General features: G+C 35.3%; 3 protein-coding genes across 9 annotated transcripts; all 3 read right to left on the minus strand.

Moving 5' to 3' along the window:
- Positions 1 to 38: 38 nt before the first annotated feature.
- LOC103327876 (uncharacterized) lies at positions 39 to 5,542 on the minus strand. Of its 6 annotated transcripts, none has more exons than XM_089049835.1 (14): positions 5,412 to 5,542; positions 4,218 to 4,632; positions 3,838 to 3,932; positions 3,365 to 3,523; positions 2,845 to 3,181; positions 2,570 to 2,688; positions 2,424 to 2,496; positions 2,128 to 2,351; positions 1,968 to 2,024; positions 1,680 to 1,851; positions 1,333 to 1,455; positions 1,062 to 1,232; positions 391 to 450; positions 39 to 261 (listed from the first exon to the last, which is right to left on the minus strand). In XM_089049835.1, the coding sequence occupies exons 1-14, from the start codon at positions 5,456 to 5,458 to the stop codon at positions 145 to 147; spliced, it is 2,169 nt and encodes a 722-aa protein (XP_088905961.1). In that variant the 5' UTR covers positions 5,459 to 5,542; the 3' UTR covers positions 39 to 144. The 6 variants fall into 6 exon arrangements, with proteins under 6 accessions (XP_088905961.1, XP_088905959.1, XP_088905960.1 ...); XM_089049833.1 differs by having other exon boundaries at positions 2,570 to 2,697; XM_089049834.1 differs by having other exon boundaries at positions 2,570 to 2,697; positions 4,218 to 4,629; positions 5,412 to 5,540.
- A 414-nt stretch (positions 5,543 to 5,956) lies between these two features.
- LOC103327875 (uncharacterized) lies at positions 5,957 to 8,394 on the minus strand. The gene is made up of 4 exons (XM_008230243.3): positions 8,254 to 8,394; positions 7,252 to 7,340; positions 6,971 to 7,068; positions 5,957 to 6,276 (listed from the first exon to the last, which is right to left on the minus strand). Exons 1-4 carry the CDS (start codon positions 8,261 to 8,263, stop codon positions 6,177 to 6,179), a joined length of 297 nt encoding a protein of 98 aa, XP_008228465.2. The 5' UTR covers positions 8,264 to 8,394; the 3' UTR covers positions 5,957 to 6,176.
- Positions 7,251 to 12,666, minus strand: LOC103327874 (uncharacterized). 2 transcript variants are annotated; one of them, XM_008230242.3, is made up of 10 exons: positions 12,438 to 12,666; positions 11,708 to 11,784; positions 11,031 to 11,259; positions 10,759 to 10,913; positions 10,596 to 10,641; positions 10,411 to 10,502; positions 10,170 to 10,266; positions 9,891 to 9,947; positions 8,254 to 9,612; positions 7,251 to 7,340 (listed from the first exon to the last, which is right to left on the minus strand). In XM_008230242.3, the coding sequence occupies exons 1-9, from the start codon at positions 12,609 to 12,611 to the stop codon at positions 9,490 to 9,492; spliced, it is 1,050 nt and encodes a 349-aa protein (XP_008228464.1). In that variant the 5' UTR covers positions 12,612 to 12,666; the 3' UTR covers positions 7,251 to 7,340; positions 8,254 to 9,489. The 2 variants fall into 2 exon arrangements, with proteins under 2 accessions (XP_008228464.1, XP_088905963.1); XM_089049837.1 differs by lacking the exon at positions 7,251 to 7,340 and having other exon boundaries at positions 9,596 to 9,735.
- Positions 12,667 to 14,297: the final 1,631 nt, after the last annotated feature.

Raw genomic sequence — 14,297 nt, forward strand, 5'->3', positions numbered from 1 at the left:
CACATTATACATATTTATTCATTTTCCTGACCAGAAAAAAAGAAAAAAGAAAAGACATTTATTCATTTGACTATTTACAAACACTACTAATAACATAATCAGTTTATTCTGAGTCAGGGTGAAGAGAGCAGCACAAGCAATTACTTAAGTTATTCTAGAGGATGGATCTTCAAGGTTGCTCCGCGTCCTAACCTCCATCTTCTTGATTCTCTTTAGTTGTTTCACAACATCCAGCCGCTCAGAAGAATATGGAGAAGGGATCTAGATGCAGTAAATGAATGAATGATTAGCCAAAAAAGAGACATTATGGGAAATGCGATTGTAAATTACTGAAAGATTTTTTTTTTTTTTTTTTTTTAAGAAAAAAAATGGTAAGGTAATGTAAGTTACCAAGCCTGGTATGTACTTCTTGATTGCTGCTAGCATGGCAGCATGACCTACAGCAGATACCTTGCACAAAAAGGAAGAAAATCAACTTCTGTATGATTGGCTTTTTAGTTGCTTGGATAAAATCTGATTATGTTTGTAATCAAATTCTTGTGTGCAAATATAATGAAGCACGGTTGTAAGTATATGAACATAATTACAAAGCATGTGGTAGCTTGAAATACAACTTTGCTAAATGAAACTGTAGAGAACGCATATATATCAAGAATCAAAATACGCAGTTCATTATTTATAACATGATTGCACTTAGATGCGAAAGATGAACAGAATACAAAAATTTTGAGTCTCTTAATCTTCTTAAAGACAGAACTTTGTACATTAAGCACAGCTTCAGTATCATTTGGCTCTTACAGCTCCCGCAATTAAATAAAGAGCAGCCGTCATTAGGGAAAAAAATTAATCAACTATACAGTTTGAACCTTTCACTAGATAAATATGTATTTTCACCATATAAAATATGGTGAATTTATGGTCGCAATCAATTAGTGTGTTTTTTTTTTTTTTTTTTGGCAATTCTAAATCATGCATAAAGGTCATTCAAAACTAACTACTTCATATCAGTCAATAAAATACAAGGCAACCTTAGGAAAGAAGAGTGTCAAATTAGTACTTACAGGAAGTAGCATTAGAATTGTAACTGGAATGAGTGAAGTCATGTCATTCAGCGTTCTTTTTAGCTTGCTTCTTTCCCTCCTTGTAACCTTGTCGCCACGCAATTGTTTCAGGAGTACCTCCACGGCAGTCATGATGTCTATGAAAAGCAACTGAGTCCCCATCCATACATCCTTCAAAACAATTCAATATACAGTATTAACATCCACCAGAACATACATACATACATATTGCTTCACACATCTCTAAGAAGCAGGGGATTATTGGCCTTACAGAGCTTGTCGATACCAGCTTGTTGCTATACTTCTTAACTAAATTTCGATGAAGATGTCTTGATTTCGTGGCACTGCCCTCCTCCACAAAGTTTATGGTTTCCATCACCGGGGAGGAGGGATCCTTTTATTAAAGGAAACAAATGGTCACAACAATATAAGCAACAATTAGACTATAGCATATACAAACCAAGTAGAGACCATGCAACTTTCTTTTATGATTCATCTCATTCTCCAGGCCTAATAAAACAGCCTCTGGTAACGTTATGGTTATATGTGAAGCTCTTTCATTTTTAATATTTGTATTTTATTTGTTTATTATAATGAATTTTTTTCTAAAGGCAATACCTTTCTCAGTTTAAGCCTGGGTTGAGGCTTATAATTTTGATGATCTTCTGATGTTGTCAAGGTACTTGGCTCTTGTTGTGCTTCCATTGTTACAGATAACTTGGTTGCAACAACAGATCCTACAAATGATGTTGTGCGACGAGCACCAGTTTCTGTAATCTTTAACAACTCACTGCTTGAAAAAATAAAAATAAAAATCCGAACAAACACATTTATCTCCTTCCTCCATGGTAGTGCTGATTCAGTAGCAGGGAATTAAAGTGTAACAATCCACCAGAGAAATAGTACCTTGATTTATCATAAGCAGCCCAGTAGTCTTCCAAACATATAGTTAGCAAGCTCTGACTGAAAAAGGTTAATGATATTCCTATCTTAAAAACTGGTTGGCCTGTAGTAAATAGAAAAGATTTAAAACAAACCTAAACAATGAAAGATGGGAATGTTTTACCTGTGGAGCAAGAAGTCTAGCAAATCAGTGTCTAAGGATTGTTGAGTTGAACGACTGAAGTGTGCAAATCCAGAGAAAACATCATAGCACACAGTAAACACAGCAGATAGAGCAATCTCTTTCTCTGCCTGGATGGCATGCAGTTTGCTTTTTCGTCTCTCTTGACTCCTTTTCGGAGGGCATGCAGCGTAAAAATCAAGCCATCCAGTTTCATCAGTCACCACCTGTAATGATAAATTTTCAGATTAGCATGATTTGCATTTTACACTTGCAACAGAAGCATAATAGAGACGAACCTCCATGAAGTGTTGATACACTGCTACGGAAGAAAACTCTGGGCGAATGAAAAGGCTACCACACTCCAAGTAGCTGCAGGCAAACCATTCAACCTCTTATGTTCTCGGTACTTTTGGATTAAATCATTTAATGTGAAGTCGTTTACCTAAGGAAGTCCTGAACCAGCTCATCAAGATCCTTTATGCCCATTCTTGACAAGAATAATCTAGTCCTTCTCCCAAGATATGCAAAAAGTCCTAAAGTAGCCAAAGTATCTGCTTCAACCTGTTTAAACTTTATAAATAAGAGCAATAATTAGATGTTTGAGACATGAGCTGAAGATTCTAAACATATAAAAATAAACACAGCCAAACTAACAATTGATTAATGCCTCTGACTCTAGAATCTGAGAAAGATAATTTAATGAATCATAAAGTTGACCTTGTCATGAAAATTCTCCTTGCCTGGGATCACACTTTCTTTACGGAATGCTGTTGAGAGTTTTTCATGAGCCAACCCAATCCAAAATTCTACCTCTTCACTTTTGTTGCTCAGCAGAACTTTTCTACCAAAATGGGACAAGAAATCCATTTCAAATCCTGCCTCACTAGCTAAGTTATGTAATCTTTCCACTGACACAAGGCTGTGTGAGAGATCCATGAGCTCTACCATTACATCCTCAATTGAAAACACAAAAAAAGGGCACTTAACCCGGCCATAACCCAATTTAGCCACTGCTGCACAGCAGCCTATAGCCACAACCATCCCTGCAACACCACTGAAGATTTCTTTGTTTAGGCTATATACTTAATTCCAGAATAACAGGTTAATGTCACTGCATATGCATAAAATGCACAGAATTCAAATCGTATATTAAAACACAGATGTTGATTTTTGAAGAAAATGATAACACAAGATGTTACAAATATTAGACTAGAAGCACAAAATTATTTGAGCAAACCTTCCTGCATATTCCATAGACCACTTCCTCAACAAGGGAATGAAGAATCCTGCAATACGTGGTAGTTCCACCACTCTAAACCATTCTACTAATTCTGAGTGCCTTGTGTTTAATTGACTCTCGATGTATTCACCAACCATATCAATCTTTGGGGTCAAGCTGAAACAGATAAACAAAAGAAGAGTCTTTCTGGGCACTTATGTCATCAATATTTGCAAGCAAGGTGGACAAGGGCAAAGTATTACTCAGAAGAAAATAGACATATTAAGAAAAGTATAGACATTCAAAATTAAGCTCTTAAGGTTTACAAAAGTTTAAAGTTAAATATCAAGTAAAGGTAGAAGCAGGCTTAAGCTGTTGATTGTTAGAGTTGACCGCTAAAGATAAGTTAAAATTTGTCAGTTAAGGCATTATAACCACCACGACCAAAGTCAGTCTAACATTGTTAAGATTTTTACAAAAAACATACATACATATCACTAACTGGTGAAGAGTCACTGTAATGACGTTCACTGGAAAGCAAAATTTCTACTTCAATTGCTGTTCTTAACAAAGCATAAACTGCGACCTGCACAGCCATGGTAGTCAATTTCAGAATTTCATTAATACCGACTAGTAACATAACAAGGATTTCATGTCAACTGAAGAAATTTTACCATAAAGCTTGCTCAAGTCAGTGACCAAAATAAAATAAAAAGATATGCAGAAACATGCAAACCATACATCTCAAATATTTACATCATATTTGAGACACTAATGATGTTAACACAATTCAATAGTGAAGACAATTTGTTCTATAGGCATTATAAGATGTTCATCACATACTTTGCGGTGAACAAAATATATGTTATACCTGATAAGAAATCCGTTTATGCCATTCATGTACATCCTTCCCAGACCATGCCATTGCAAGCTCTTGACCACTTCCTGGCAATTCAAGTGACTTAACCGCAAGGGAGAAGCTCCTTGCAGATTCATGCAATACCCATTCAAGGCAATTGACCCGATTAAATTTGATTTCATGATTATGAGTTTTAGCCACAGGGAAACCATTGTCACAGCTTGTTTGACCAGAATAAGCTGTACAAGCTGTCGATGATGACATCCAAGATGAATACCACCTTGATGAATTGTAGCATCTAACCAATAAGCCAAGTAAGTGATTCTTCTTTGAAAAGCCATAGTTTCCTTGTTCCTTTGTACTGCACCTTGAAGGATGATGCACATTAGGTAGTGTCTTTTGTCTGTTTTCTGATCTTACAGATCTTCTGTCCCAAAAAGAGAAGGTGCTGTCAAATTTATCATTCAAGTAGTTTCACGATAAACTAAATGCTACTACTTAGTTTATGGCATTTAGTCGTCTTCTTCTCTGATTTCTCTTGTATTCGACATATGAAAAGAACTGAAATTAAAACGAAACTTATCTAAACTTTATAGAATATGGTTTTTGATAAATAGCCAAACAGGAAAGCCAAATCAGAATCCTTTCTTTTTGATATTTATTGCAACAACAAAATTACTATTGGAGTCACTCAGACGATTTTGCTCCTTAAAAGTAGCAATCAGAAAATCAATTCCTCAAGATATAACTGAGTCAAGTCAAATGGCAAAAATCTTTTCTTCAGAATGACAAATGTGAAGAACAAAAACAAAAAGGCTTCATAGAGCCAGGGAATACGGTTGTTTACTCATACAGATTATCTTCAGTTTCTGTGGACCAATACTGAACAATCACCCTTTTTCATTGAGCCAATTTTTTTTTTAAAATTCAAAAGCAACTTGTAGTAAGTAAGAAAGGAAAAATCAAAACCCCATTTTCATACAGATCTAGATAACAATTCAACTAACAGAAGCTGACATACAACTAGTCGAAATTATGAGCCAGCAACAACCCTCATAACCAAATTTCCAACTGGACCCAGATAACATAATTTTAAAAACAATAAAACCCACTAAGATAAAGCATGAAAAATACCATTTTAACTGATAGGGTCCAAATATGTACTGTGCATCTGGGTGCAGAGACAGAGATAAAGAGAGAACTTACGAATGGTAAAAGAGGTGAGGTCTTAGCGGAGACAAATGGAGAGCCATGGAATACCCAAACAGAGAAAAGGGAAGCAAAAGTTAGCCATGTAATGTCAGTTATAAAAGGAGAGGCTTTCAGCGTGGCCATCGAGGGGCAGAGAGAGAGAGAGAGAGAGTGCAGAAGCTCCAATGAATAATTTATGTTTTCTCTGTCCTAGAGGTTATCTCCCGCCAGCCGTTCTGTTTTTGCAGTTTTTGGACTGTTGTTCATAATTCGGGTGAAAATATTTCTTGTGTGAAAACATCGAGACCCAATTTAATGCATGGCATGATGAAGAGTTTATTGTCTGTTCTGTTCCATTTGGTGTTTTTTCTTTTTTCGGTCAGCTGCTTCAGATTCAGAGACAGGTTCTGCAGAAGCTCACTAATCTTATCAATGGGAGTTTCATACAAATAATCCTTCCACCATCACCATGAAATTTAAAATTTGAAGCTTAAGAAAAAGAACATCATCTTTCAACTTGCTAAGCTCCCATTTAAAATGTACATTATTTAAAATTTAAATTTAATTCAACTTAAAAAATTAGTTTTATTGGCTTCTATGAGTATAAGTCTAATACAAGTAAATCATTGACATTTTTGAAAGAAACACTAAATTTTAGATTCCTTTACAAATAATTCAATGACAAGACTCAGTGGGGAAAGTCCCCAACAGATGAACAATCAGCCAGCCCTTTCAATAAAGCTTTCCCAACTACTGTGGTCTTCCAACTAATCATCTACCTCAATTACCAATCCTCTCAGTAACCTTCTCTCCAGAAGCCTCCAAGTTACTTTCCTTAACAAACCCAAGTTCTGACATGTCTTGTTTGGCCATCAAGTTCCTGCAAGAAGCATATCAAAGGTCATTGGTATGTATTCACAACAAACCCTTGTCATAAAGAAAAAAATATTCTGAGAAATGAGGATTCAGTATCTATGACATAAATGAAAGAAAAGGAAAGTGAAAATTTTCTAATATTTCTGCGAATCCAAAATTACCAGAAAATTGCTTTCCTAATGCTTTATTGAAGACCTTCATCATACATAGAGCTCCGCCAAGAGTTTTAGTGAATTTGGAGAACTAAATATGCAGGATTCAAATTTATGGTTACTCAAAATACAAATTCTTTTATTGTTTGAGATGACTCAATTTCATCTTGGTGGCGTGGATTTGCATTCATGATCAAACCTATAACAGCATTTTGACACAAACCTAACACCAGAAAAGGGGGAGAAGACATAACAAGCTCTTCTGCAGACCGTAAGTAGACGGAGTTCCGTACAAGCAAATAAAATGTCTAACAGAAAGAACGCAAGCATTGAAACCAGTCAAAGGAAGTTAGTACTTTAAACTACTTTCGCCCAACAGTATCTGTGTGAAACTTACCTGTCTATATATTATAATCTTTCAAGACTGTACAGTTGTTAATTGTTTTAATTTTTGAATAATAGCCAGAAGAATGTCACAATCTTAGCACACCCTATATTTATATACGTCCACTAGCACAACGTGTTTTATAAACACCAAAAACTCACTTTTCCATGCGGCACTCCAGGTACTTTTTCGAGAAGAGCCTACATTTTTCAGATTGGTGGCCCGAAGTTTTGAGACAACTGAGGTATTCTTTTTTGTCCTGAAACAAATCCAAGAAACTAAGCCCTTAAAAAAAAAACAAAATAAAACAAAACCCAAATAATCGAAATTGTCACAGCTAACCCACTCCAACATATAAAACTTTTCGAAAGCTTGTTTCTTCTACAGAGGAAACAAAATTAAAAAACATGATAATGTTCATTAATGGATCACGTAACATTACCAGGTCACACAAATGCATATGATCCAAAGGGAAGACACCTTTCTCTGGAGGAACTGGGCTCAGTCCCCTATTACCACCAAAGGCACCACCTACAAGAAATAATAACACTTTTAAACAAAAACGAGAGATATGCACTACTGCAAGGATGAAAGTGCCAATTTCGTGGTTCGGTCTGATCCAGATTTTTCATCTTTGTATACAAATAACACTCAAGATCATGCAGGCTAAATGTAGATTCTAACATAGCAAGAGAACCGTATTCACAAGGCTTACCAGGTCTTTTATCATAGGCAATGCAAGAGCCACAACTATCAAATCATGGGACAATAACTAGTAGCGTTATGAGTCTTTTAGGTATATACTCCATTCCCCCAACACTATTTTATTGTCACGCGACCACTTCTAAATCTTTATATTCAGTTATTGGAGGTCCTATAAACAACTTTATACCTAAAATGCTAACAAAGTAACAAAATTCGAGTTGGGTAACATGCCTCTTTTTCAGTTTTAGGCCATAAGCAGCTGAGGTTCAGTCCCACCAAAAGAATGGAAGAAGTTTGTATTAGAAGACTATTGTCCCTGAAAGTAACTAACAGGAGTTTCTTCACCAGCGTCATTGAAGGCTGGAATCCAATATAAAAATACAATATATGGCCCTAAATTTTTTGCATAACCCAAAAGGGCAATCAGGAAACACATAAAGTTCCAAATAAACCATTAAAGAGGCAAGTATCCATTTTGCATTCACAAAAGTTCCAACAAATTTCCATTAAAAATCATATCTTCCAGCTACCAGGATATTTCATTATCTTTCATTCCTTAGTCTAAGAATAGCCAATACATAAAGACATCCCAGAGGACCCTTTTTACTATATTCCTTCCAAAATCCAATAAAACCAAAAAAGGTGGAGTTCCTGGAACTATTTTACTGACTCTACTGAATATATATATATATATATATATATAGAGAGAGAGAGAGAGAGAGAGAGAGAGAGAGAGTACCTGCACTCATTGTGAAAGCTACGGCTGAGGAACTTCAGTATTTCCGGTTGCGTCGCAAAGAGATGTCACGCAATTCAAGATGGGTTTTGAATCATATTTATTTAAAGCCACACCCAATTCACCAGTCTCCTCCTCCTCCCTCTCTCATTGGTCTCTCTGCTCTGCGTGAGTCTGCGAGAGAGATTTAACAGAGCCGCAGGAGGTTCCAAGGTATAGAAAGAAAACGGCAAGTCGTCTCTTGCCGTTCCTAAAGCTAAAACCAAAAAGAACGAGTCGTTTTGGAAACTGCTGACTGTCGTTTATTTGAGAGACTTATTCTTTTCCCTCTCTTTTTGGTCGATTTATTGGTGAGACTGAGGAATGAAATAGCAACACTATCTATAAATACCTATAAATAAATAAAAATTATTATTTTTTAATTACAAAATAATTTACAAAGCTGAAAATTGAAAAGGTTAACATTTAAACGACATACAATCGGATAAGGAAACTTGTTAAACTTGATACCAGGATGTGGAAGAGTATGACCAATATTAGCTAATTGATTAGCTACATGCTGTTCAAGGATAAGAAACGCAATATCTTGAATAATTGAAGTTACATTTTAAGGAGTAATACTTTGATTCTTCAAAATTTGAATACTTCCCTCAGTTTCCACTTTTTGAAAATTAAGATGAGTAGCGTGAAAAGAGTAAAATCTTGAGAATTACAAATAACAAAATGTGAAGCGAACTAGTGAGGTATAACTAAGTTGATTGAGTTCTTCCACCCCCATTCACGTGGAGGGGGTTTGAAACCCCTGGTATCCAATCAATATTTGCTTGTACTAAAACAAAAACATAAAAAAGAACCAAAAACAAACGTGGAGGGGGGGGATACCAATGGCAAATCAAAAGACTTTAATAAAGGGGAAAAGAAGATACAATTCGTTTTGTAACTTTTGGCCGATTTGTACAATTTGATTCGTTGGTTGTATTTATTTACAAGTATAGATGGGCTGCTGCCTTGTGAATGAACATTTCACAACTCACAAGCCCTTGCAATCAGACTTCTCTACACGGGAATTGCATTGGACTAGAAACTTGAGGAAAATGTGCCATTGGCTTGTCTCATGAACAAAGTAGCTAAGCTAGCCACAAGAAGATGTTTGAACTACTGTATCAGTTACTTTGCTTTGCTCCATGCGTGCATGTGAAGTGAAGCAGTTTTGACATCGGTAGTTGAATTTTTGAAGTGCTACACTGGCTGCCCTCGGCTTTGACAAGATTTTCCGGCAGCGGTTGGCCTATATGCATGTGGATGCTGAATTATTACCAAGACAGAATCCTTAGAGCTTTCATCACAGGAAGGTGTAGTTGGCTGCAAAGGTTCAAACACTTTTTTCATTAAATGATTTAATCAATCAATAACACTTATTTAATGCAGAAAGTATGCGTTCAAACGAGACTGCGAGGGGATGAAAAAATTCAGGTTCCCATAAAACTGAGGACCTTGTAAGAACCAGCCAACATCAGTGATGCAAAATTAGTTCCATGAATAAGAAGTCCACAGAGAGTTGATTATGAAACACTCTGACATTTATAAGACTACATAGAGAGTAGAAAAGATGCACACTAGTTCATGTTCCTATTGCTTACCACTCCAATGTGCCATTCATGCTTCGTGAAATCTCTGAAAGTTTCTGCATCCATTTCCTGCAGTGCCATGACTTGGGATTGTCAGAAAAAGAAGAGGAATAAATTATGGAATTCTATTTCAACTTCTTCGTTACTTGCTTCCTTCCTCATTGGATTCTAATTTTGAATCATAGGTATCAAAGCATGCCATACTCTTTAGAAAAATCAGTATGCAAATGTTTGACACAAAATCTTCTACTTTAATCTTCTCAGCGCATAAAAAGTTCAAAAATAACTTACAATGCTATAAATTGGAGGCACCACTAGTTCTCCTTTAGATTTTAAAGTTGGCATAACAGAGAATCGTGGTGCCAAGTCCCTTGACCTAAAAGTCCACCTGCAGGAGATGACCACATCAAAGAGTAGGAATGTGAGCAAACCCTTCTTGCATGCTGAACCTAGCTATTTGATAGTGAATTCAAAAGAAATCCAGAACTACATTCTTCCTATGAAACAAACATTCACAGAAAGGTAAACATACCCTATGTAAACAAAGATGCAGAACTGAGCCCATTCTCGGACTAGCAAGCGAATCCAATAATTTTCTGAGGAGTCATCCATGTTAATGTATATCTGAGAATCAAAGTGTTACTTGTCTCATCGATTTTCTGTATGTATTTCTAACTGTGTATGTAATTATTATCACTAAAGTCAAAGATATCATACCACAGTCTCTGCCATGGCTACTATCTGCATTGCACCTTGGAATTTTCTGTATTGCACATGTATACAGCATATGAGATTCAAATTGTGATATCTTTAAAGGTCAGGATATCTTAGAACCAGAACATAAAACAGCAGTATGCATGTCGAAATGTGAAACACATACTTGAACATGATGTACTTCGTATAGACTGCATCATGCATTGCATGAACATCCTCATTATCTATAAAACTTAATTGTTCACGCAACACTAACAGATTCTGGGATATGTGGTGGAATATCACGTAGAATGAAATGAAATAGTTAAGCAACAGTAGCACCTGAATCATGACATAGCAGAAAATTAGTACACGATGGTAAACAATTGGAAACATAAAAGAGAGGTATTAATTCCTGCATTTACCAGTGTAATGCATTAGTTTGTCAAAGAAACTCACAGAGAAATAAGGTACAGAAGCTCTGTATCCAACAAGAGTCAAGTAAAAGACACAGCCAAGGGAAGCAGTAGTGCGCCGCTCAGTTACTGAAAGACGCTCGCACATGATGCAGTAACCATGAGAGATGAGTAAAAAAGACACAAAAGAAGCTGTCTGAAATATCACTCCTGTTACATACACTCCAAATGACATCCATAGAGAGCATATTTGAAGATGAAAGCATGAATACCTGCAAAAGTGACACTTCAAAATTTGGTAAGTGTGACGGAGGAAACAACAATAGAAAAATCATCACAAAGAAGGCTCTGATGTGCTTATGTCCACACAGATACACATGCGAAAGGCAGCCTTGTCATATAATGCATACAATTTCCTATAGGGCTCTCTAAATTATTGGCCTCATAAATTTGGGCACTTGAAAATTCTCCCCTAAACAGAGATCTCTGGACTACCAGCAAATCTTTTTTGTTTTTGCTTTTTAATTGATAAGGAAAAACATATTAGCTTCAAAACATATGAATTGTTAAGTCCTTCAATTGATTGTTCCAATCCGCCCTAAATGGATAAGGGTTCTTCATAAAAGAAACAAAATAATTACTTTCTGAACATGCATTTTTTTTCTTTTTGTGCATTGAATGGAAACTATATTCTATTCCCCGAAGATAATGAGAACATACCAGAAGAGGAACGACAACGTAAGTTGCAAGGCTTTAATTAATGGAACAGATGCAAGCGTCCACTGCAAATTATTCGTCTGCTCCAGTTTAACCACAAAACAAAGCACAAAAATTATAGAAAATAAGTAATTGCATCAAAGCCAGCCCAACAAAAGAAAATGAATCAACCAAGTAGAGTATTAACACACACTTGAGCACACTATCTATGAGATTTAAATTAGCCACCCTGTTTGGTTGTCCAGAAATGTAGGCCAAGCAAATAACTTGAATCCAATCAAATAGCTATTTATGAAGCTAAAGAAATAAAAACATATAATAAATATATATATATATATATATATATTCACCGTTTGCTCTTAATTATATACAAAAATTTCCGAGTAGTCGAACAGAACAAAATATTAAACATTTAAACCAGTTACCCAATAGAAAAAGAGAAGCACCCATTGTTTGGTTGCCTAGAATCTGAGGCGTTGAGATAAATTTAATGGCTCTCATATACAATTTGAAAAAAATAAAAAATAAAAAATTTAAAAATAAAATTATTATAAAAAAAATTGAAATGTGAATTCTTTAAACCAGACAGAGCACAGCCCAAAACCTTTTCAGATTTTTCTCTTGCAACCCAAATTATACGTTAACATCCTCAACATTACCAGATAAACAACCCAGAAATCAAATTTGGATTAAAATTTCAAAAAAAAAAAGTGGAAATGAAGGAAAAAGCGACCTGGAGATGGCGGTTCTTATAGGTGTTGATGGTCCAAGAGCAGGCCGAGACGAACCAGATGGACAAGAAGGCCAAGTAAACCGATGGCAGAGACCGATACGACTCGTCCAGTCCGATACGATACGCTCCGATACTCTCAAATTCGGTCATTCTGCGAATCGGAAGCTTAATCATAAAAGAAGAAGCTTTAAGCTTCGCTAACAATTTGATTTTTAGTTTTTCCGTTATGTTTTCGCTCTCTCGGCTTCTGTGCTATATATATATCCCGTTGGCTCACACCACAAAACGTCATCGTTTTCGTCCATGTATTTTAATACTATTTTTTTGGGGACTATTTAGGGCATTGAAAGGTATTAATTTAAAGTGCTGCTAAACGAACCCTAAAATTAATTGAATACACCCTATAATCTAAGTTAACCCTAATATTTTAATCAAAATGTAAAATTAACTAAGTACATCATATTTAACTACCAAAAATAGCCCTAATATACCATTCTAATACCAATCCTAAACCAGATTTCTCTTTTTACATGAATTTGTGCCCTCTTTTCAGATTTTGGGTTTCATCAAAATCTTTAATTTCGTAATACCAATCCTAAACTAAACTAATACTTGTTGTGTTATTTGTGAGCACCAAGCAATATGAAGACCTTTCTACGTATGATAAGGGTTGAATATAGTGAGTAAGGTGTACTTATTAAAATTTTATTTGTTTCACAATTCAATATATCCTTTTTAATCATTTTATATTATGGTAAATTAGTAATTCAATAAATAGTTTGATAGTATGGTATACTCAATTAATTTTAGGGTTCGTTTAACAGCACTCTTAATTTAATAAAATTTCAAATTACTATCTACAAAGACCATGAAATATGAATATTTTGAGCTCATTTTGTTTTGTTGAATGAAAAATGTGCCATCTTGAGAAGGATTTATTTTTACTTTTTTGTTCAAATACAGGAACGAAAAAAGTTAATTAGAGTCGAATTCTTATTGTGCGTGTGATGATGAATTTAATTTTCGTTAGTTTTTAGGTTCTTTTTGTTGCATGTAATTGGGTTTTTCTTCTTCGGAAAAAATAGCAATTTACCTACTAATTTTGTTTTTGGATTATTGAACTAAAGTGAAGAAGGTTATTAGTGAATGTAAAGAAGATGAGCCAGATTTAAGGAAAATGAAGTTGGTGATCCTCTTATGGTGTGTCATACAACAAACCCACTCCCCTAAAGTCTCCTCATTAGTAGGCCTAATTATTGGGATCAACTAAATCCACCAGAAGTGTATTTTTTTCCCCCATGAAAATCTTATGTTACTATTTTCAAGGGGTTTAAGGAGATTTTAGAGAAGAGCCTGCACTGCATGGTCATCATGGGACAATATCTGTCATCTCTCAAACAAAGGACGTGGTGAGCACTCTTATTCAATATTCCTTTTCGATAGCTGGTAGCATTTCTATGGCCCTTCAAACAAATGGCCGACTATTTCGATTAGACAAAAACAAAATAAGAAGAAAGAAAAACAAAGACATCTATTATTATGCTATGTTGTTTGATTATCAATTCAAAATTTGCATTTCAAGATAAGTGGTTCGGATTAACGTTCGAACAATGGAAAATTATTGTCCGAGGAACAAGTGCGCCTAACATTTCGTGTACAATGAATTAGCATAAATCATTTATATGGGAAAATTTTAATATACTATAAAATAAAATAAACAAAAAGGTAGGGTTTATTGAGGGATGCTCACCAAATCATCCTGCGGAGGACGCAGGTTTATATAATTGTTGGTGCGAGTATATGGCCAACTACTATGCAGGTAGATAGGCAACTCATGTTGACCATTTTGAATGCTTCCAA

This window comes from Prunus mume, linkage group LG4 (genome assembly GCF_029339155.1).
Source record: "Prunus mume cultivar Tortuosa linkage group LG4, ASM2933915v1, whole genome shotgun sequence".
Lineage (NCBI taxonomy): Eukaryota > Viridiplantae > Streptophyta > Magnoliopsida > Rosales > Rosaceae > Prunus > Prunus mume.

Coding starts and splice junctions, on each gene's coding strand:
- LOC103327876 (XM_089049832.1), bottom strand. CDS start 5,458: ATGGCTCTCCATTTGTCTCCGCTAAGACCTCACCTCTTTTACCATTC. Junction 4,633..5,411: donor CCTCACCTCTTTTACCATTC/GTAAGTTCTCTC, acceptor TTTTTGGGACAG/AAGATCTGTAAGATCAGAAA. Junction 451..1,061: donor CAATTCTAATGCTACTTCCT/GTAAGTACTAAT, acceptor TTTTTGTGCAAG/GTATCTGCTGTAGGTCATGC.
- LOC103327875 (XM_008230243.3), bottom strand. Junction 7,069..7,251: donor ATATGCATTTGTGTGACCTG/GTAATGTTACGT, acceptor GATTTGTTTCAG/GACAAAAAAGAATACCTCAG. Junction 6,277..6,970: donor CTGGAGTGCCGCATGGAAAA/GTGAGTTTTTGG, acceptor TGCTTCTTGCAG/GAACTTGATGGCCAAACAAG.
- LOC103327874 (XM_008230242.3), bottom strand. CDS start 12,611: ATGATTAAGCTTCCGATTCGCAGAATGACCGAATTTGAGAGTATCGGA. Junction 10,914..11,030: donor CTTCTGTACCTTATTTCTCT/GTGAGTTTCTTT, acceptor GTCATGATTCAG/GTGCTACTGTTGCTTAACTA. Junction 10,267..10,410: donor TGCATCTTTGTTTACATAGG/GTATGTTTACCT, acceptor CATCTCCTGCAG/GTGGACTTTTAGGTCAAGGG.